The 21,377-nt window shown below is 34.8% G+C and overlaps 1 protein-coding gene across 4 annotated transcripts; it reads left to right on the top strand.

Moving 5' to 3' along the window:
• Positions 1–786: 786 nt before the first annotated feature.
• On the top strand, positions 787–20,832 carry LOC109040795 (sex-lethal homolog). Of its 4 annotated transcripts, none has more exons than XM_019056873.2 (5): positions 787–1,060; positions 2,245–2,420; positions 4,071–4,184; positions 4,937–5,097; positions 13,725–15,993. In XM_019056873.2, the coding sequence occupies exons 1-5, from the start codon at positions 914–916 to the stop codon at positions 13,823–13,825; spliced, it is 699 nt and encodes a 232-aa protein (XP_018912418.1). In that variant the 5' UTR covers positions 787–913; the 3' UTR covers positions 13,826–15,993. The 4 variants fall into 4 exon arrangements, with proteins under 4 accessions (XP_018912418.1, XP_018912427.1, XP_018912435.1 ...); XM_019056882.2 differs by lacking the exon at positions 13,725–15,993 and adding an exon at positions 8,303–9,151 and having other exon boundaries at positions 788–1,060; XM_019056890.2 differs by lacking the exon at positions 13,725–15,993 and adding an exon at positions 16,986–19,397 and having other exon boundaries at positions 789–1,060.
• Positions 20,833–21,377: the final 545 nt, after the last annotated feature.

Genomic DNA, 21,377 nt, shown 5'->3' with positions numbered 1-21,377 from the left:
ATTCCAAGCCATCACAATGTCATTGCTTTATTCACCTCGGGAAAAAATTAATGTTAGAGCAAAACTTTTGAAATCTGCTTAGGCCCTGCAAGCGAGCATCAATAAAATGATGACCAAAGTACAAAACCACACATCTCCTTTTCTGTGTTTCAAAATTTCCGCCTCTCTTTTGTTTTTTCAACTTCGTTGCTTGAAATTCACACACACAAGAAATATTCTGCTAATACGTAGAGAAGAAGAATCAAGTAAATTATCAAGAAATTACGTTGACTATATTTCCAAAGAAACAGTAAAGTATGGCAGGAAGTCTGCAGCGTCGCAAATGGAGATACGTGGTTCCGCACTTCGGCCGTCGAAACGTGGATCTTTAGTTTCACCGCGTTGCTCAAGATTTTCTTCGTGCTCATTTTACGCTCCACGAATTGCGCGCTCTTTTTTTAAACGCAGGTAGGAAAATTCAAATCTGGGACGAAATTTTCTCGTCTGTAGGGAACCAATCGGATTAAACAAAGATCACCTGATCCCACCTCAGACTTTCAACCGCGCCGTCAGGTGGGAAATTTTTTCACATTTTGAAACTTGAATTACGAACGGGTCAACATACTCTTACTTTTTTTAAGCCGGAAAATAGCTCATTTAATTAATTTGTAGCTCCACTTAAACCTCTCATTTAATTTCTTCTATTCCCCACAAAGAAGGACCAATTTCATACCCCACGTTTATTATTCAATTGCTTTTCGGTTCTCAGTGTGCGCATCACTGATCGCCTGCGTTTGACCATCGACTTTCTGAAAGGCCTATTATTGAAGAAAGCCGATCCTTCCGACTGCCGAGCACGAAGTGTAGTGAAGTTTTTTTTTTTTTTTCTCAGCCTAACCATTTATTTATTATTGTTTTTCTAGGCTTAATAACCATGTCTACTTTCAATCAGAATAACGATACTCAATTAACCAATCTAATCGTCAACTATCTGCCGCAAAACATGACGGACAAGGAACTCTTCAGCATGTTCGTAACCATAGGACCTGTCGAAAGTTGCCGGGTTATGAAAGATAACAAAGTGAGTATTTTCCTTAAAACCTACCCTATCATGTCCTCCTCACATCATGATTTTTCCCCCGGTACATGAAACTTGTAATGAAAGCTCTGACTTAGAATATTACTATCTGTTATCAGGAGGTTACCCTGTGGTGGGGCTAGTCGACATTGGTCTTGGTTCATTCTTCATCATTTCTTTGAAATATTTGTTTTTTGGGGTGTCGTTTAAGTATCAACTTCAAGTACTTACATGTCAGTATTTACTATCATTTACATTCATCCCTCAATCCTCAGTAACAGTCAGTCCATTATCAGAATGTATCAGAACAGCAGGAGCCTGTAATCAAACTTTTTGGTTATCAATTATCTAGCAGTATGTCCCTACTTCACACATGACATTCTGACTATTCCTGAATTTGTTAATGACTTGTTTGTTCTTTCACAATATGAAGGATCTTTAAGCAATTGTGTCAAACACAGGGCGAGGACTTTGATCTTTTTTGACATGCCTGGAAGCACTACCGTTGACATGTGGCAAAGCTGTATGCCAATTGGTTAGAGTTAAGGATGAAAACAAGTGTTGCTGAGTCTGTCTAACTTCTTCTTAACTTACTAGTTGTCACTCTATGCCCATTTCGACTACCGACTATGCGCATGCACAAGTTTGACAATCCCTAGGAGGTTTCTGCTGACCCAGCAGTGGGCGTGCATAAAAGCTTGATGGTCATCAAGGGGTCACAGTCACACAGTCATTGTGCCTGCCCAAGACATGCCAATACCTGGTAGATTGTGTGCGATGATGCCTCTTAACAAACTGAAAGCATGGAGGAAACAAAATTTTCACAGTTTCTCTCTTTCGTAGACATCGTGAATTTTATCATTTTCAATTTTGTGCTTCATAAATGTGAACTGTCGCATTGCAAACTTCAATTTGCTTGAAGTGCAAAGTTCAAATTTTCTAGCAAGTCATATGAAAGATCAAGTAGCGTGAAATTCTAAGGCGTCGATTATGATTACTATGTTAAATTTCTAAGAAAACTCCATGGCCAAAATTATCCATACTTTCAGTGAACCTTGATTCTGCCGTCACCTGCCCTTCATTGCAAAGAGAACCTCTCAGTCGGTAGATTCTCTCTTTCATAACAATATTTCGTCAGTTTTCCATGTCTTTTCCTGACTTTGACATTGTTTTTTTTCTTTTTCCAGACTGGTTATAGTTTCGGATTTGGATTTGTAAATTATTCTCGGAAAGAAGATGCTGCTAGAGCCATCAGCTCTTTAAATGGTTTGCAAGTCCAGAATAAACGCCTGAAAGTCTCTTACGCTCGGCCCTCAGGAGAAGAGATTAAAGAAACTAATCTTTATGTAACTAACCTCCCTAGGTAAGAATTTTAACTTTTTTATTACTTAGACTACTTACTTAGTTAGAGGGTGCCTATTCAAGGCACCCTCTTTCAAGGGGGTTGTTGGATGGATGTGGGATTTGAGAATAAGGTGTTCGCAGTCCTTGAACTTCTTGCGACCAAAGTGATGGTAACGTTCAAAAACAAAAAATCCAGTCCTAGAGCCCAGAAAAGCTTGCCAAAGTTTCATCAAATTCAAGTTGGAAACAAACGATTTTCATTGATTGCTGTATAAGTAGTTGGTCTTTGCGTCACACCCCATGGGAGTCTCTGCTTGTGGCTATTACCCATATCTTAACCACATGTTTATCCAGTAGAGGTTAGGTCAAGTTAAGCTCATCTTGAGCTCTGATAGGCCATGATGATGAGCACGGATGCCAGGAAAATTCGAGCAGAGCTGGCTGCTGCGCACCGCTCTCCGCTCACTGCTAAGCGGCTCCTTTGCTCCGTGAGGAAAATGGGAAAGGAGCGGTCTGTAACTCATTTTTCGACCTAAAAATCGTTGTAAAGAGCCCAAATCTAAGTCTGGAAATTATTCACCTTATCATCAGGCATCCATCAAGGTAATAAAAGTGGATCTAGTCGGACAATTCGATTTTTCCCAATTTTTTAGGAAACTCATCGTAGCAAGCAGTTTAGATAGTAAATACCCAAGGCCGTGTGGTTTGACATCATAGTCTTGTGTTCTCGAGGCGTGAGAAGGAAACACGTTTCATATTGTTTCTGAACTTTCGGGGCTTTTTCTCCATGTTCCAATCATCAAAAAAATTTTTAAACAATTCCTCAAAAATAGGGTAAATGCATGAAATTTGTTTAATTCACTTTTTAACACTTTGAGGTCTAAGTAAGCACTGAGTATGAAGGTATTTTTTTAAAAACATTTCTAGTTTGAGGAACCTTTGAGACAAAGCTCTCTAAAGTCATAAATATTTGAAATGAGTTCTTTCCCTTGCCTCGGAATCACGCCCACCGTGACGTGGTGGACGTATACACGCTGGTTCGCCCCATGTTAAATACTTGTAAATCGAGACCATTAAAAATTCGTGTAAAATCAAGTTTTTTGTGTAGACTCGGTTTCTTGGCCTCAATGAAAAATTAAAGTTACGAAAAATATTTTTAAAGCTGTTTTGAAGAGGTTCCATCTAAATTTCTTGGAGATAAAGGGAGTCAAAATATAGCTTTTTGTTTAACTTCTGCCGCTGCAGGTAGCCGTGCAGTCTGTGGGATTCGGCTTTTGTGCTTGGATTTTCATATATGTAAAAGATATTCAAATGCGTCTGCTTTTTATGAAGAAAACTCTCAAGGCGTTTTATTTCATGTGCACTAAGTCCTCCAGAGCAATGTCTTTTTTTATAAATGAAACTATTAAGCACGTTCTTAGACTGACACCAAGCTCTCTCATGTAAAGGGCTCCTCTATCTGAAAGCCAAGAAATTTTTGGATCCCTGTCTGGGCTATGTAATTATTAGAAAATGCTACGCATGAATCCTGGATATTAGAGCTTGTTAACCTTTATTTCATACTCTTATGGTAGCATCTATACCTGTTTATGTAAGTTTGGAAATATGTCTTGACCATCTCTTTTCACATCCTCTGCTAATTACTTTTTTTGTCTCTTTATTTCATTAGAACTATTACTGAAGAACAGTTAGAATTTATGTTTTCAAAGTTTGGAAGGATCGTGCAAAAAAATTTATTAAAAGACAAAGTCACAGGAATGCCTAGAGGAGTCGCTTTTGTCAGGTGAGTCTTTTGATACTCTTTGCTCAACCTAGCTAGATTTCATGGCAACATTTTTGTAACTGACATGTCTTTTTTTTTTACTTCAATTGACAGCATTAACTCGCATTTGTTCAGCCCTATGGAGCAAAAATAAGTTTAAAAATACTTGAGTCTCCTCAGCCTAAGTAAATGGCACTCTGTAATAAAGATTTACAGCTTCTCCAAGTATAGCCTCTTTCAATAATATGCTTCCAAGGTCTGGAAACCCTGGAAAGTCAGGGAAACTAGTGCCCTGGTAAACTCAAGGAATTTTTGTAAATAGCGTCTCAGATTAGCAACTTCAGCCGGTGCCATTTGAGAGAGCGGAAGCAGCTTTTGGTTGTCTTTTTCTAATGGTTGAATTGCTAGAAGTAAGTACTTTGTCCAAAGTTAAGCAAAAAACAGTTCTAGTACAAGAAAGAATATCTAAGTAGTAGTTTTTATTCAAAGTCGGGGAATTTGGAAATTTGGAAGTAGGGGAAAAGCGAAGTATAAAAATGAAGCCTGTATTACAACAGATATTTTTTCTAGAGCCCTTCTGCTTCTAGTGTACTTTCTGATCAATGATTTTGCATTTCAAGGATATTTCATTCCCTACAGTTGATTTAGATTTAGTTTTGCAGTCGGTTAAAGAAATCTTGATTTGTTTTGAAGTTTACAACACGTCTTATAATTATTTCATTTTAGCAAGGAATGTTCCCAAAAATTTACTTAATTTGGTCAATCTTTTCTAGATTTGATCGTCGTGAAGAAGCTTTGGAAGCAATTGAAAGAATGAACGGTACAGTTCCTGAAGGATCTCAAGATCCTATCACTGTCAAAATAGCAGAAGAACATGGTAAACAAAAGGCAGCATACTACGCTGGGTTTCACGCAGGTTATAACCAGAGTCGAGGTAAGTTCTCAAAAATTTTTCCTTCCCTTATCAACCTTTCTCTGGAAGTTCAGAATTTTGGAAGTAAGGCATTTGCAACTCTTGTGAAAACTTCAATTTGAAATCAATGGACCTCTCGTTAGGGAAATCAGATTTGTCTGAAAATGAAAGCCAAAGTAATTAATCATGAGCGGCCATCAGAAAAAATTAATAAATGCAGAAAAGTCACAGGGGTTTGGTAATGTTTTCAATACGGTTAAATTTTTTATTCCTCCTGCCGTACTTTTTTTAAGCACAAAGAATTTCTTCTCACAAGCGTACCTGCTGAGCAAGTACATATTATGAGTGTTCTTGCCTCCATGTTGAATTATTTTCTCAATTTTGTACCATCATGGATAATATCTTGTAGCCTTTTCGTAAGTCTAATTTTGCTTCACTGTAAGAAATTTCAAATACTTTTGAAGTCGCAAAGTTCACTGTAATCACTACTAGGTTGTTGCGCCAGAGTATACTCCGAAAGATTAGTGTGGTGCCAATAAATTTGGTACTACTCAGGCTATTACTTAGATAACACCCACATTTCTGTTGGCACACTGTTTTTGGACATGGATTTGCTTCCTCCATGAAAATAAAATGGGAAAATATTAAGATCACAAATTGATGTTCGTTTTGAAGTTTCATTTTGTTGTGATAGCTTATTTCCTAAAATTATACTCAAATTTGAAAAATAAATCCACATCAATTTTCGGTGAGTTTTTTGAGACCCTCAGTCGCTTACTTACACCAAAACTCAACAAGTTTTAAGTAAGTAGTTTGTGGAATCCAATAGAATGTTACTTGTTCATTTCTTCTGATCAAGACTACTTGCAAGTTCTTTTTTCCTGTAGCGAAGTGTTTACTTTCATAATGCTGAAAATTAGGTATCTTTTATTCATTTTTTATATATTTCCTGATGTTCATCGTCCCTAGAATACAGGAAGAGTGCACATGACATGATATGTTGAAACTTAAGGCCCTGTCCACACGAGTGCAGTTCGAGGAACTTATTCGCCGAACAGCTCAGTTTCCCAAAACTTGTTCCTTAAAACGAGGGATGCTGCCCACACGAGTTCGCCCAAACTGGAACTGGAACTTCAACAAAACTATACAATTATTGCAAAATAATAGATTACTGCGGCCGTGAGAGAAACAAAAACAAATGGCAAGACATAAAGGACGTAAAAAACAAACAAATTCACAACAAAAGAAACATAGAAGCGGGGAGCACAGAGGAAGTTCTGGGGTTTTGAGGAATAAGTTTTAGCTCAGCTGAAACTAGTTCCGGGAACAAGTTCTGCGAACCACGCTCATGTGGACAAGGCCTAAAACGGAAATATTTTGACATTCCTTAACTGTAAGGTGCTTATTAGGGCTTCTCTTCAATTTCCCTCCTGCAACTGCTAATCCTTCTATTACTTAATTCATTGAAAGTTACCAACCTTCTTACCCATCTTTTTTTATTATTCTTATTATTTATTTAATGAGCCCCATTATGCGTGTCGAATTTTACTCAATTTCTTTTCAGCCTTAAAGTTTCATTATGCTTTTTTTAGCGAAACTTTTATTTATGTTTTTTATTTTTTACCTGTGGTTCTTTGTCCATGTTTCTCTTGTTTTATTTGTGAGTGTTCATTATGTGTCCCATAGGTTGATGACTGATCAGGGTATTTTTATCTTTTATCCTCTCTTTTCCCTCTCTTTCCAGAAACACCCCCTCCCTTTATTTTTATTATTTTATTCATGCTAAAAAATGTTTTTCTTGTTAATTACTTACTTTTGTCCATGAAATGGTATTATGATCTTAGTTGATAGATAAAAATTAAAAGACCAGTATCCTGAAGATCTTTGTGGGCCAATGAATGTACATATGAAAAAAAACAGGGGGAAAACGGGAAACACGGCTAAATATACAACACTAAAAATGCGAGATGTTTCGACTCAAATCGTAGTAATTGTCAGTCGGAAAATAATTTAAAAAATAACAAAGAGAAAACCTGAGACCTGCATGTTTGTGGCCAAGATTGGAGGGGGGAAAAAACCAAATAACCATAATATACGCAAGGAAAGTACAAGGAAAACAGCCTAACAAAGTGACAAATTCTTGTTAAGTCAGGGAATTTTGCTGCAGAACTTTGAATTATTTTCCTCCAGCTAAGACATTACATTTTTTTCTTGCTTTAAATCTTCATGAAAATAATTCTTTTAAGAAATCATGCCCCCCAAAAAAACAATGAAAAGTCAGGGAATCGTGTGTTTAAAACCCTTGTAGACAGGGTATTTTGTAATCCAAGATATCTCGTCACCCTGCCAAATGCCTTTTGATGATCTTGTCCCTTATATATATCGATAACTACTGTCTTCAGTAAAAGCAATAGTTTTCCTCGATACTTTGAGTTCAAAGTTGAGAATGAAAGTGCATGGTTTTTGCCCATAAAACAATATTCTGACCTTGGAGTATGGTCTTTTATACCCGAAGACCTTTGTGAGCTAATGAATACAAGGAAAGTATATAAATATCACCCAGACAAGGTTACAAGTTTCTGATAAGTCCGGAAATTTTTCCCAACCGTGAATTGTCACCGCAAGCATCAAGTAAACCATATTACTCATTTTTTTTTTTTTCTGATTTTTCAATTTTTTATTTGCCATCGTGCCTATCATAAATGGCTTTTTTGTAGTTATCTCAGTCTTTCTCTGCCTATCTCTTTCAACTCTGTATTGGAAGGTCAGTAAAAACATGATGAATTATTTTGGCCAATCCTAAATTCTTACCTCTATTCCTTCATTTCCTGAAACCTTTTGAAAATTCGATTCTTCTTGATTGGGGAAAAAAGCACTCAACACAGTTTCAGTGTTCATTGAGCAGAATCTGTTGGTTTATTAGAAAATTAAAGCGTTAAGTATGCAACTGCATAATTTTTGCCCAGTTTTTATATGATGACAAAACTTTTAAATGAAAGTCATCGTAACCACAGTGAATGATTTTCATTAAAAGGTGTCAAGAACGTTCTAGAATATTTTACTCATGCAATCTTATGTCTCATTCTCTTTAGCTCAACAATTTGGAGGTATCTAGTGTCAAATTTTTTTTTTATTTTTTCAGCATAAATGTATTCTAATGTTTTTTTAACAGGTTTATTTTCTGTGTAATATTTTATTTTTTATTTTTTTCTCACGCGTATGCTAGGTCCGACTAAGGCCGGAAGACGAAATGTTGCGTTCCCAACTCATCAAGCGTATCAACCATACTAGTTTTAGTCGTATGATTAAAATGTTACTGATGCAATTATCCTAAGGAAAAACTCCTTGACTATTTCTACTTCATTTGCAGTGAAATAGTGATCTTTTGCATGCTCTATCTGTTTTTCTAAACCTTTTACCCTGTATCTCTCAGTTCAAGGGGAAAAATTTTTTCATCGGCTGAAAAAGTTTTCTTTTCTTTTTTTTATTACATATTTAGAAACTCCTAAAAAATCCTCCGCCCATCCATTTGGTGATAATCATTCTCTTCTATACAGGTGTGACGTTGGTATAAGTATAGTTGTGTGTATTAGACAATTTCTCTCTTTCTCTTAATTTCTTTTTTCTTTTGTCAGTCATAATTCTTCTTTTACACAATATTTTGTTCTCATCTCCTCCACTCCTCTTTACAGCATTTAATCGATTCTCACCTTCCTTCCTCCTCTCATTTTTTTTAGCTACCTTAATATCCACCCCAACCTACTTTCTCTGAAAATTTTTGTTTTTGATCCTTGCTTTCCTGTGTGATCATCTTTTTCAAAAAACTTCTGTGCCTTTTAGTTCTATATTTGATGAGAAAAAGGTTCAATAATCGGAGGGAACAGGTAACGTTCAACCTCCCGGGAGATTATTATTTTTTTGGGTTTTTTTTTTCCTTGTTTGTTTCTTTTTTTCTAGAAAAATACGTATGTATTTAGTGTTATACCCTTTGATTTGCACCTTATCCTCAGTTTTTATTCATAATATTCAGGTTTTTGCATGATTATGATTTTGAATATAAGTGGAGTAAATGTTATAGTCCAATGAATAATAACTCTGCCAAAGGCGATGTTTGTCCCAATATTGTGCGAAGACCCATGTTTTAAGTTTCCTTGGGCGCACAGTTTTTTCGAGTAGAAGTTATTTTGAGATTTCTCAAACTTCCTTTGCTCTGTGTTGAATTCATTGGTTCTCCTATTATGTGCCACAAGAGCGTAGCTTTACAGAAATGGCCCTGTAAATCACAGCTCTTAATTCGTCGGGAAAAGGATACGTTCATAAAGATTTCCAGCCATTAGATGATTAAGACACCCGTAAAAATCGAATCAGTATGAGTTATTGTCTCAGTTTTTTATTTTTTGCAATTCATCTTTTTCTGTGCTGTCAACTGTGCTGGCAAAATATTACATACCAGCTGGCATTTTTCCAGCTAATGCTAAGGGATCTGTCATTTACAATAAGTTCAGCCAAGATAACAATTGGACCATCAAATCCTTAATTGTGTTTACTGGGACACCTCAAATATTTCGGAGTTAGAACTGGTCTCTAAGTTCTCTTAAAATAAAACGTGATTTACTGTGCTCAAAGGTCTTTCTGCTCCAATCATTGGTTGGGTTCTTGATCTTTGACTCAGAAGTATTCTGACAAGTTTTTTCCTGAGTTATTTATAAGTTTCCAAAGTTTTTGGATAAGCCTGAGATGGTGACACCATGTTCAATTGCCGAAGGCAGTGCGTCTTTATTTCCAATAACACCCTTTTATTTTTATTATGCAATCTGAACCTCATTGCTAGACCTCATTGAAATTGATGACTCCTCTGTAAAAGCATATCAGCAAGTTCTCAATTTTCAGTAGCACATCATTAAAACATTGTATTGATTATCGTCAAGTTTTCAATCAGTTGCTTTTTTTCCTCATCTATTCTTTTGGTAACTCTCTGTCACTTGACTCACTCCTCTCAAGGTGAAATTTCACTCCAACAGAAAAATATCACTCGTCATACTCTCATTTTGTCATCTAGCAATCAGTTTTTTTTCTCTCTATCTTTACTGCTTCTTGCCTTAAGTGAGAAATAGTTTCCGTCACTCTATTATCATGATCAGTTGCCGCTTACTCTTGTTTTGAATAGTTCCTTATCTTAAAGGAGGTCCTTCCAAGGAGGTCCTTTTTATTGTTGCTAAAGGGTCAAAGGTTCGCTAAAAAGACAACTAGCAAAATTTTGAGACTGAATACAGTTCATCTGTGATTTTATAGAGACAGGTTTTCTGCTCGAATTAGCAATTAGTGGCATCAATTAGATCTCATTCACACTCATCTACTCTTTAAATAGCCTGATGAATTTTTTTTTATTTGACTGAATCAGTTGACTAAATGACCGAAAAATGTGTATTATGTAAAAAGTGACCTCGGTTAAAATGCATCATGTTTCAGAATCATGACTGAGAAGTGTTATGAACTTACCAAGGTACATTATCTGAGGTTATTCTTCTTTTAGCTCAAAATTTAGAGTCTATAGGACAGCATTTTGCAGTAAGGAACTAGTGTTCCTGACTTATTTATAAAATCTTTTATCTGCACTTGGAATCTGATGGCACTTTTGAGGACCTATATGTAACAGTAGCGGATGTCGAGTTTTCACATTGTGAGAAAATCGCATTTAAAGTTTTCAAAGCTTTGCACTCTGCCGCCCGTAGAACCGAGAGGATTCTTATAAAGATTTCTATGAAGAGCAACTCTTCCTGGAAAAAACACACATTTTACGATTTATGTAAGTGAAAAACTGAAGGAGTAACAGCGATTTGGAAAAAATGTGACATCCGCCATTTTTGCTGAAAACATTTTTTTATGCATGAAACAGAGTTTTCAGGAAGGGTAAAGCTGGTAAAACGATTGAAATGAACCGAAAGCTTGTCAATGTTGAGTCATTTAATAAAATTGAACAAAAAACTAAACCGTCGGTAACTTCAACAACAATAATAAGGAACAAATTATAAAATCAGTTAAAATCTCATCAATTCTGGCGAGACGGTCCCGATACATATCATTTGAGTGTCAGCTGCAGCCTGTGCGCTGGCAGTTATCGCAAAGTGTTTGAATCTTCACAGTGTCCTGCCGCGCCGGCCGGGGAGAACAGTGGATTCTCATATCCGCTGTAATAACATGGTTTTCAGTTCATATCTCGCTGAAAAATTGCGCTGGAAGTCTGGAACTTTGCACAGGCATTCTTGAGGGCTTGAGAATTCGAAAGAAGCGTTTTCCCTAAAAATAGCGGATTTCAGCAACCGCTATTGTTACATATAAGTCCTCATATGTTATTTTTAAAATGAGCTAGATTTAGTAGATCCTAAGTGCAAAATGCAGTCCCTAAATTTAGACCAGCACCACTCAAATGCAAGGTCATCAATTAAATTAACACTTCATGAGAATTTTCTCAAATTTGCAAAGTACCGTAATGATCCGGTCAGTGAAAATTGTCAAAATTTCTCTCCTCTCACGACGGATCATTATCACATCTTTCAGAATCCATAAAAACTTTCTCCTTAATTTTGCATCACGCTTATGTACCAGCGATGACACTATTTTGAAAAATCAATACATCACCAACATGAAGCCAAAAAATTTTGTTCCACTTGTCAATGCCAATTAATGCTGAAATTTCATTTGAAAACAATACAACTTTTATTTAATTGCCTGAAAATCCTGTTAGAGTTTTCTCATTCAAAACACTAACCCCCATATCAAGAACCATCACTCTCTCTCATTAGGAAGTTTAAAGGAAAAAGGCAATTCAGTTGTCCTTTTTCTATTTTCTATTTTCTTTTTCTTTTTTTTTCTTTTTTTCTTTTTTTCTTTTTTTCTTTTTTTTTCTGTCGTGAATGTCTGAATGTGATAATCCCAAATGGCTTAAATTATACTATGAAGTTTCATTACTTAATTTTCCTAGAATTATTCCATGTCAATCGTGGAGGAACATGGTGCCTCCTCCCAAAATCCATCAAAATTTATTAATTCTCTCCAACCTGGACTTGAAATTTTTCTTAAGGTACACTGTGTCTAAGATAGTACATTACAATACAGAGCATTTTTTTGGAGAAATTTTAAAATCCAATTTTTTGACCCAAATCTCCGACAAATCGTGACAAATAGTGTCTCCTGAAAATTCCTTTTCCAATAGACAGTTCCCATAGTCACAAATGCGTATTTCTTTTTTAAAAACCCATAGACAAAAATATGGTGCCTCCTTAAAGAATGAACCGGATCAATGAAGGTGATTTTCCATGTGCAATATTTCAGTTGACTGAAGTAATTTATTTTGAATTTACCACCATAACAAAACACTTTGCTGAGGAATATGATCAACGAATTCGCCAAATTAATGTTCATTTGCTCTCTAGCCTGTAAGATTTGAATCATTGCACCTGCAACTGTCCCAACAGAATTTACAAGAAAATATTAATTAAAGCATTTCCTTTCATAATTTTGGTCTCCTTTTTCCAAAAAGCCATCACAAAGCATACGTCAAAAGTTGCTTTCTTACCTGTATCGGGTAATTTTTAAAGTCTCTAGTTTACAAAGAGGTGGATCCAGGATTTCGTTCGTTTGTAAACAATGCCACTTTCTAGCCTTTTGGTGGGTATTTACAGAGGCCTAATGTAGGATTTTGAAAAAAAAATTTGCCTATGATAAACATCACTCAAAAGAGAATTAAAAATCAATGAAGTTTGAGAATGTTTTGAGAAAAACGAAAGTGTTTTACCTGGCCCAATTTCAAATGAATCCAAATTAACAAATTCGTGCAATTGAAATTTTGACAGGATGCTATTCTTTTATTTTATTTTTTAAAGGTGCTGAGCTAAGAGTTTATTTTGAAAATACAACTTAAGGTTTTCCTCTGTGAAAAAATTGTGAATTTTTGAACATGATTCTTTTTACTGATTTATCTCACAAAAAGTTCTTAGTCCTGCTTCGGGTATAAAGAAAATTAGTGTGGTTAGTGTTGCTGGTGCCCTGAATATATCCAGCTTTAAGGGCAACAACTCCTCCCAGCTTACCTCATTGTCATTATTTTTTTTTATTCTTTGGTAATGGTTCCCTGTAGAGGTGGACACTTGCGAAATGATCGGAAGGAAGTGCAGGGAATCACCCAAGCTTGAGTACCCCATATCCATTACAACATTAATTTAGTAGAAACCTTTTACTAAATAACAGTGCTTTAACTTTCTCCCCCTTTTTTTGCAACTGTGAGCAAAATATTGCAAAAGGTTGGGATGGATGCAGAACTCACCAATACCCCTTGAGTGAATCTGAGTATCATGCTACCTCCAACCTTATACCAGTTTCAGTGTTTCCAAAATTTTTCGTTACCAGCGCTTTACTGTCAGGATTGGTGTTTTCCTCCACGCAACGATCAACAGGTCTAGCTGCTAACTTGCTCCACTCGCCTTTTTTGCTGTCTTCTCTTTATTTTTTTTTCTTTGATTTATTTATTTTATTTATTCTATTTATTTATTTTTATTTTTCCTTTTTCCTTTTTTTTCTTTTTTTACACCTTCTAAATCATCATTTTACCCACCATCCTCACTCTTTGAATGGGACTTCGGCTGATGCAGCAGTAGACATCTCCTATAATCAGTGGCTTCGTGTTGAAAAACTAAAACAGAAAATTAGTACACCTGGCGGCAGTTCTTCGAATGGACAAAATTCAAGCTAACGATGTCTCCTTGTTAAATAAGCAATCTAAAAGTGAAGTCGGTCAAATTTAATCTAGTTTAAGGCTCAGATTCTCAAGGAAAATTTTTCTTCCTTAAACTCGATCAGTTCTCTCTCTATGTATTTTTGTTATGTTCCACTGTGTCAAGTTTTTCTCACAAGAACCTTGAAATTCCTTAAAGGAATATCATAATATATATTTGGGAAAGAAATTATGTTAAAAACTGATTTGAATGTATTTTAGTTTGATGGAAGGTAGTGTGATTGTTGTGCAATAGAATCTTATTTGCTTTATGGAATTTTTGCACTTGAATTTCTGCTGCCATTGATCATTTGAGACTTTCCTAATAAAAGCTGCTCATTTATAAAATTCAAAATAAGTAGAGGAAATTATAAATAATAAATAACTAATGAACCCTGCAAGTAGAAAAAATGAGCCCTGCACTGATCAAGTTTGATGGCTTAACCATAATATGACTAAAAACTTAGTATTACTACCTGTATCGATTCTGATTCTCCCATGCTGTCTCTGTTACTTCTCTCTCTCTGTCGTACCTAGCTCCAACCGTTTTTAATCGCATGTGCTATTGAACAAAAATAAAACCAACTTGGGGTTATTCTTTCAGTTGTATCTGTGCTCGTCTCTTGACTTTCATGGTACTCTCTGTTTATTTTGAGACATGATTAATCATTCACAGTCAAGCACTTAAGTCCCTATACCGGTAACTAATGTAATTTTTTATTTCTTTAAAGAAATACGCCTCGTAATCTGTATTCTGTCAGGCGGCAAGTAAATGTCAAGACAGCAGTTCTGTCAGGCACCAGTGTCCTTTAATTGAATGTCTCCAAAAGTCTGGTCGGTGAGTGAAGAGCAATTAAGGGCTTGAGTGCGAGATGAGCATCTCTGAAGGATGTTTCAGAATTTTCTTATGCATTAACTTTTCGCAGGAAAAAAATGCTTTTCAGAAGATAGAAATTTAACTGAATATTTTTCATAATTGAACGTCATCTCAGTTTTAAGAATCCAATATTTTCCTCTTAAAAAAAGAAAATGTCGGTAGAAATTCAGAAATACTGTAACAGAGAACGGTCCTTTTCAAACAAAAGTCTTCAATTTTTCTTTAAGGAACTCTTTCAGCCAACTCTAATCTATAAAAATGTTCTACTCTCTGGTTCTGATTCATAAGAAGTCCGCAATTAAAATGATTTGAAGTATTAGCCTGCACCCTGTGTGACCCTGGCTTTAAACATGCCTGTGTCTAGTTTCGGTCGTATGCTTTAAAATAAATGCATCGTCTCTCTCCCATTTATCTTTTTTCAAAAATTATGATGACCATGACATTAAGTTTAGCCATATTCCCTTGAAATTCTAACTGCAGCAAAAGAGAATGGATTTTTAAAACTTACCATCCTACTTTTTCATATCTCACCAAAAGCCTTTTTGAATAGAGTTTTCATTCCTCTAAATAAGGAGTACCCAGATACTTACTCTAAAATAATATCATATCCCTATGGACCTTAGACCTCTATCTAGAATCTATTCACCTTCATAACAGTTTGAAATTTTAGAACGGTTAATATCGTCGTTGAATGTTTTTGGCAGGAAATGGGTGTGTTTTGTCATCTTGGATTAAATGACATTTATTATGATACATTGTATATCAAAGCTTGTAAGCACAATTTTCCATCAGAGATATGCCGATTTGAATAATGATGGATATGCCTGATCAGGATGACAACTATGGGCTGTTCCAGAACTTTTTGATTCCATCATCTCTCTTAATCAGGTTTTCACAGCCCAAGAGCAGGAAATCAGAAGCCTGCGCTGTACTGATGACAGGATCAATTAGTCCCGAAACATGACTGCAATTGTCCACTTGATCAGTTTCTTTGTAAAATTCCTCAAAAAACACATCACTCTCATGGCAAGTAGTAATGGGGTGAATTTTTTGCCTTCATCAAGAGAGTTTCCATTAATTACAGAGTGTATCGCTAAATGGCATCTATCTATGTGAAAATTTTTTGCATTGCGTTGCCCTCTATTTTGTAGTTTTATGTTGTTTTTGTAATTATGTAAATTTTACGTTTCTAGTCTGTATACTATCCAATTAATTGTTATTTTGACATTGTTTTGTATATTTCTATGAATAAACATCTCTTCTGATGATATTTGTGGTATGTGTATGTTAATTTTTTCTTTACAATTCTCGGCTCACTCCAATCCATCTGCCCTTGCCCTAGTGCAAAATTTGTTTATCTTTATTTAGTTCGTACTTAAAGTGTCGTTTAAGTATTACATTAAGCACCTATGGAGTAGGAAAAGGAGCCTCAGGCAGCGTTATTTTCTTTTGCAGAAACGTACGTAAGGTCGTTAAAATGGTGGCAAAGGTGTCAAACAATCCAATGTTATGTAGCATCTGAGAAATTTACGCAAAGGTTTAGAATTGTAGCCTGGCTTTTGTGGGGGAAAGAGGAACCTTGGTTGGTAGAAAGAAAGGGGAATCGTTTTCTCCCCACTCTCCTCCTCTTCTTTTTTCTTGCTTTTAGGGGAACATAGAGTCCCCCACACCCTGCTATGTGCTTGCTAAGATTAAGATGACTTAAATGATAATTTGCTCTATTATTACATCACATACTGACCTAGAAAATAATTGTATTACTAAAGCCTTGGTGTTGGCAGTTAATTTAAGTATGTTCTATCATGGTTCTCAGGAGTAAAGCTTAATGTTATCTCATTTTCCTCTGGTAAATCAAAGATATCTCAGAATCTTCTTAGACTTTTTCGTTTTTCATTCTAAAATGTACCTACCTATCAAGTAAGTTTGGTGACTATGAAGAATCTCCCGGTCTCATTTGATGCCTCTCTTCATGCTGACAATAACAATATTCTTATTTTAACCAAAACTCTGGTACATGTGTCGCACAATATAGATTTTAATTTTCCTCAGGTTTAAAGGACTTACAGGGGTCTTTAAAACATGTGCCTTTTGTGGCTGAAAGGGTACAGAGACGCAATTGGTAATATTCTTAGTGCTCTAGGGTTGATACTTATTTAGCTCCTCCTTCGAGGAAATAATTTATTTTTTAATTTTTTAAATTCAATTGACAAATTACCTTTTAATTGATGTAACATTTTATTTATCTATTTTTTCTTCTTTCAGAATGATGATTTCGAGATTCTACAAGCTGTTTCCAACTGAATATAATTTTTATTTATTATTTTGTTCAATTGTTTCTCTTGATCTATTACTATGCAAACCTTTCTTTAAAAGTAATATTTTTGATCTTTTCTTCGCTTTCCCTTTTTTGCCAACAACTTTCATCTGTATCCTCATGAAATTTTGATCATCTATTTTCTCCCTGTAGCTATCCCTTTCTCCTCTTTCCGTTCTCTCCTATTTCTACTCACTTTCCCTCTCAAACATTGGACTCAGTGTGCTTATTATCATTATATGAAGTAATTAGAGTGAAGACTTTCCAAGGGCCTTGATATCTTACTTTCATCAAACGTTCTTAAAGTTTCGTTTATCGCAACTTATCTCATTTTCAACTCAAACGGCCATTCAAGTTTCATTCTTTCATTAAGGAAGAAATCTAAATCATATAAAGGGTTAGGCCCTCTGTTCCCAGAAGAATTGTATTTCAACATCAGGGCAACATTATTCCTGAGAGGAAGGAAAAGCAAATTTAGGGGGGGGGGGAACCCTTGTAGATGTAAACATAATTGCAGTGGATGCGTCACAAATTTACTGTCTTTTAGCCAAAATCCAGCTTTTTGCACGGTGGGCAAATCCCTCTCCCTTCAGAAAATATAAGAAACTTGCTTTTTTTCTCTTTTCTAGCCAGTTAATGAATTTCTTTTTATTTATTTAACTAATAACTACTTTTATCAGTATTAAGTTTTTCACAATTGAATCCGCTCCAACTGGTTCGAATTTGTTTACGCACTTTGTTTATTATTATTTTTTAAAAGTTGATGCCTAATATATACATTGATGTGAAAGATTTTTTAATTTTAAATACCTCATTTTGTCCCTTTGTTGTTTACATTCATAATTTTCTCAGGACTCGGGTCAATTATTTATTTTCTATTTTATTATTCAAACAGCGGAGCACTCAAGACTCATCAGATTTTTTCCTTGTTTCTCTTCTAATCTAGGTGCCTCCGAAGTCTGAAGAAATTCATTCACCAGTTTATTTATATTTTTTTAACCTTTTTCCTAATTTTGATCTTGATTTCTGAATTTTTACAGTTAGATTGGCCGTCATGTTTTCTTCAGTTTATTTATTATTGTTTTTCAGGAGTAAAATCTGAAGAAGAAATTTTAGGTTTAACTATTTTGCCTGTTTTTTTTCTTTCTTTTTCACAGGACCTTTTAATTTATTTATTAATTTTTATTTCTGGCACTGTTTATTTTTGTGTCCTTTTTGTCCTACTCGAACATTCACACTAAAAATTTCTTCAATTGGCAGAGCTCACAGTAATTTTCAAAATTCGGTTACAATATTTTCTAGAATGATTTTTAGATTGTTCACTTTATTATACTATGTCAAACCCACTACTTTCCATGTTCCCTTCATGGAAATGATGTATAAATTCATCATACTGGAAATGGCTGTCACCTTATCTGAAACGCAAAAATTGGAGCCAGTGATGGACCTTTAAGAATCGTTGACAAATTTAATTTAGCAATTCAAGATAAATCAATTGAATGTGTGTTCAAGTAAACAATGATAATGAAGCGATACTTTTGTTTTTTGTTGAAAGAGATAATTTTAATTGAAGAAGGATGAACAGTCCTGTATTCATTTCTCTTACTCAATCTACACGTTTTTTAAAGTAACAGCTCAGTTGCCAGGTCCATGACCTACCCTGGGGGAAAAATGAGATAGCAGGGTTCAGTTCCCCATTCCGAGCGTAAAATCATCCTAGCGTTGTAGATTTTTGTGTGCAGTAGGAAAGTTTCCGCTTTCATCAATCTAAAACTATGCTGCTACTTCTAATTAATGTGTTCATTGCTTCAATTGATTCAGCATATTTAAGTAATGTAGGTGAATCCAAAAAAAGGAAAACAAAAATCGTCATTCATTAACTGATCAACAAAAATTACATTTTTTTAGTCTAACTGCAACCCTTTTATAATAAAATTGAACCATTAGAAGTGGGAATATCGGAAATTTAAAATCAATTTTGAAAATCAAAATACCAGCAAATAAAAACTATTGTACAGTAGAAGTAATTCTATTATTCAGTGTCATCTGTTAAAAAGAGGACTGCTTGAAACTTTCCTCTTCCATTTTTGGGTTTAACTCAACTTGAAACTATGACACAGGTGCTTCCCTCAGATTCGATTTTTGAAAATAACTGGAGCAAATCTTATGAGTCGTCAGGTATGAAAATATTGATGATGAGCTGATATAAAATGTCCACTCTCGCCTGAATTGGATAACCCCCAAAAATGTTCAAAATATTCTATTCATTTAGTTTTTTAATTGTGAAAGAGATAGCTTCAGCACTGGCAATATTTTTAGTTTGAATGTGAGATAATAAATCTTTTTACTTATTTTAATATTCTCCCCTATCCAGGCTGATTGTCTTATAATCAGTGACTCTTTAGTTTCTGTGTATTATTTGCACTCTTTATTGAACTCCCACCTATTTTTATTTTCAAATTTCTCACCTCGAACATATTACAACTATTTAAACTTCTTCAATCATGTTAATTCTAAGGGTTTCAATTTTTTCTCTCTAATTAATGATTATGCCTCCGTTTCTTTATTATTTTTCAATTTCCAAGAACTTTCACCACCTCTGATGTTCTCACCTCTCCATGCTGGTGCTTTTTTTATTATTTTTTTTTTTTTTATCCCCCATTTTTTTAAATGTTACCTGCAGGTGGTGGTGCCGCTGGCAAGAAACCCGGTTCTGTAGCCACTCCCAATCGAGGTGGTTTTCATAATGCAAGAGGCAATCAGGCAGCCAATTATAATAACCCCCTTTACTCCGCTTATCAACCAGTTATACCAAATCATCGGAATCTTCCCGGAAACTTTGGGGGAGCTGTCAGACAAGATAAATCTCATTACAGATTCAATCCCGTTGCCTTTAACACAGGTTACAATGTTGGAGGTGGTTACTATTAAGTTAATTTAAAAAAATTGATTCAGTTTTGCCGAGCATGTATAATTCTTTGATTAAAAAATAAAAAAATATGATTATATTATCATTTATTAATAGATTTAATTAATTATGTATCTCATACATATACTATTTTTTCTAATTTTTTAGCTTTTCGTTTTCCCTATCAATAAATATTATTGTTTTAAGATAATCATTAAATATTTTGAGTTCTTTTTTTTCTTTTTTTTTCTTTTCTTAATTATTTTTATTTGATAAAAATACACCATCGAATTCGACAGAAATATTTTATCAATGCCCCTATTTAAGCCCTTCGATTTTCGTCCATCGTTTTGTTCACTAGTAATCCAGACAGCTTTCCTCTCCATTATTTATTTATTTTTTCAATGTTAAACAACAGTGAATAATCTCATTATTTCGAGTATTCCATTGAGTTAGTTATGAAGTTATGTATTTTTAATGCGGGCTGAATACTTGGTTCTTATCTCTTTTATCTCATCAGTAAAGTGTCTCTCTTATCAATCGCAAAGCTTAAACCTGCGCAGTTATTAGCAGGGTTCTGTCAAGTTGCCAAGAAAAAAAAGAGAAATTATTTATTTGCTTCCTCATTGCAGAGTGCGAATGTACATGCAAGCACAATAACAACACAGTTTAAAATTGTATGCAGGATTTTAAAAATTTGTTTGTTACTTTTTTTCTCCATCCAAGTAGTTCCTGCCGAATGCAACATTGTGAGTGACCCAGGTCTAAGCTCAGTTCCTTTAAAAATCTTTGTTATTCCCCTTCCTTGTGGGTAGTTACAAATATCTTAGGCATCTTAATCATTCTGTTTTTTATGCATTAAAATTATTTTTTGTCAGCCGTTTCAATCCTTGTCTTTTTCTAATTCAAAATTCCAAGCAGATATATCTCAAGACACCAAGCAATATAAGTTCGCTGTCATAAAATTACCTATTTATACTAATTAACAGGGAAGGCTTTTAAAGGAAAAGACTTTTTCGCACTGGTTAATAAATTTGATTTTTTTTAAAGTTATCCCTCTCGGAGTTATTTTTTTCTTCTTATTCTTTTTAATTTATTTGACTAAAATATTACCAGAGTGTTATGAGCGAAGGCCATAAATTTCCTCTACTGTCAATGCACTTCGAGTACAAAATATATTGTGTAAAGTTCTTTGAACTACACAAATCTTGCACTAATGAAATAACGGTTTATGAATTCAAAATCTGTTCCTTTTTTTTCTTTCTTTTTTTTAGAATTTTAAATCTCTCAAACTGAGAGTGTACTCAAAATCTCCTCAAGCCCCATTAGTATGTCTATATTTTCTGTCAGCACAAAATTACTTTCTCATTTTTGGTCCGTCTTTACTCTAACAGACGCTATTGCAGGTCATGCACTGAAATTACGATAATTA

This window comes from Bemisia tabaci, chromosome 6 (assembly GCF_918797505.1).
Source record: "Bemisia tabaci chromosome 6, PGI_BMITA_v3".
Lineage (NCBI taxonomy): Eukaryota > Metazoa > Arthropoda > Insecta > Hemiptera > Aleyrodidae > Bemisia > Bemisia tabaci.
The sequence above is the reverse complement of the archived record's forward strand: the minus strand, read 5'-3'. Positions and strand labels throughout refer to the sequence as shown.

Bases quoted from the DNA above. Each gene is read 5' to 3' on its own strand.
- LOC109040795 (XM_019056865.2), top strand. From the start codon at position 914: ATGTCTACTTTCAATCAGAATAACGATACTCAATTAACCAATCTAATC. The intron at 1,061-2,244 runs GTGAGTATTTTC...TTCTTTTTCCAG, and splicing joins GGGTTATGAAAGATAACAAA to ACTGGTTATAGTTTCGGATT. The intron at 5,098-19,720 runs GTAAGTTCTCAA...TGTTACCTGCAG, and splicing joins AGGTTATAACCAGAGTCGAG to GTGGTGGTGCCGCTGGCAAG.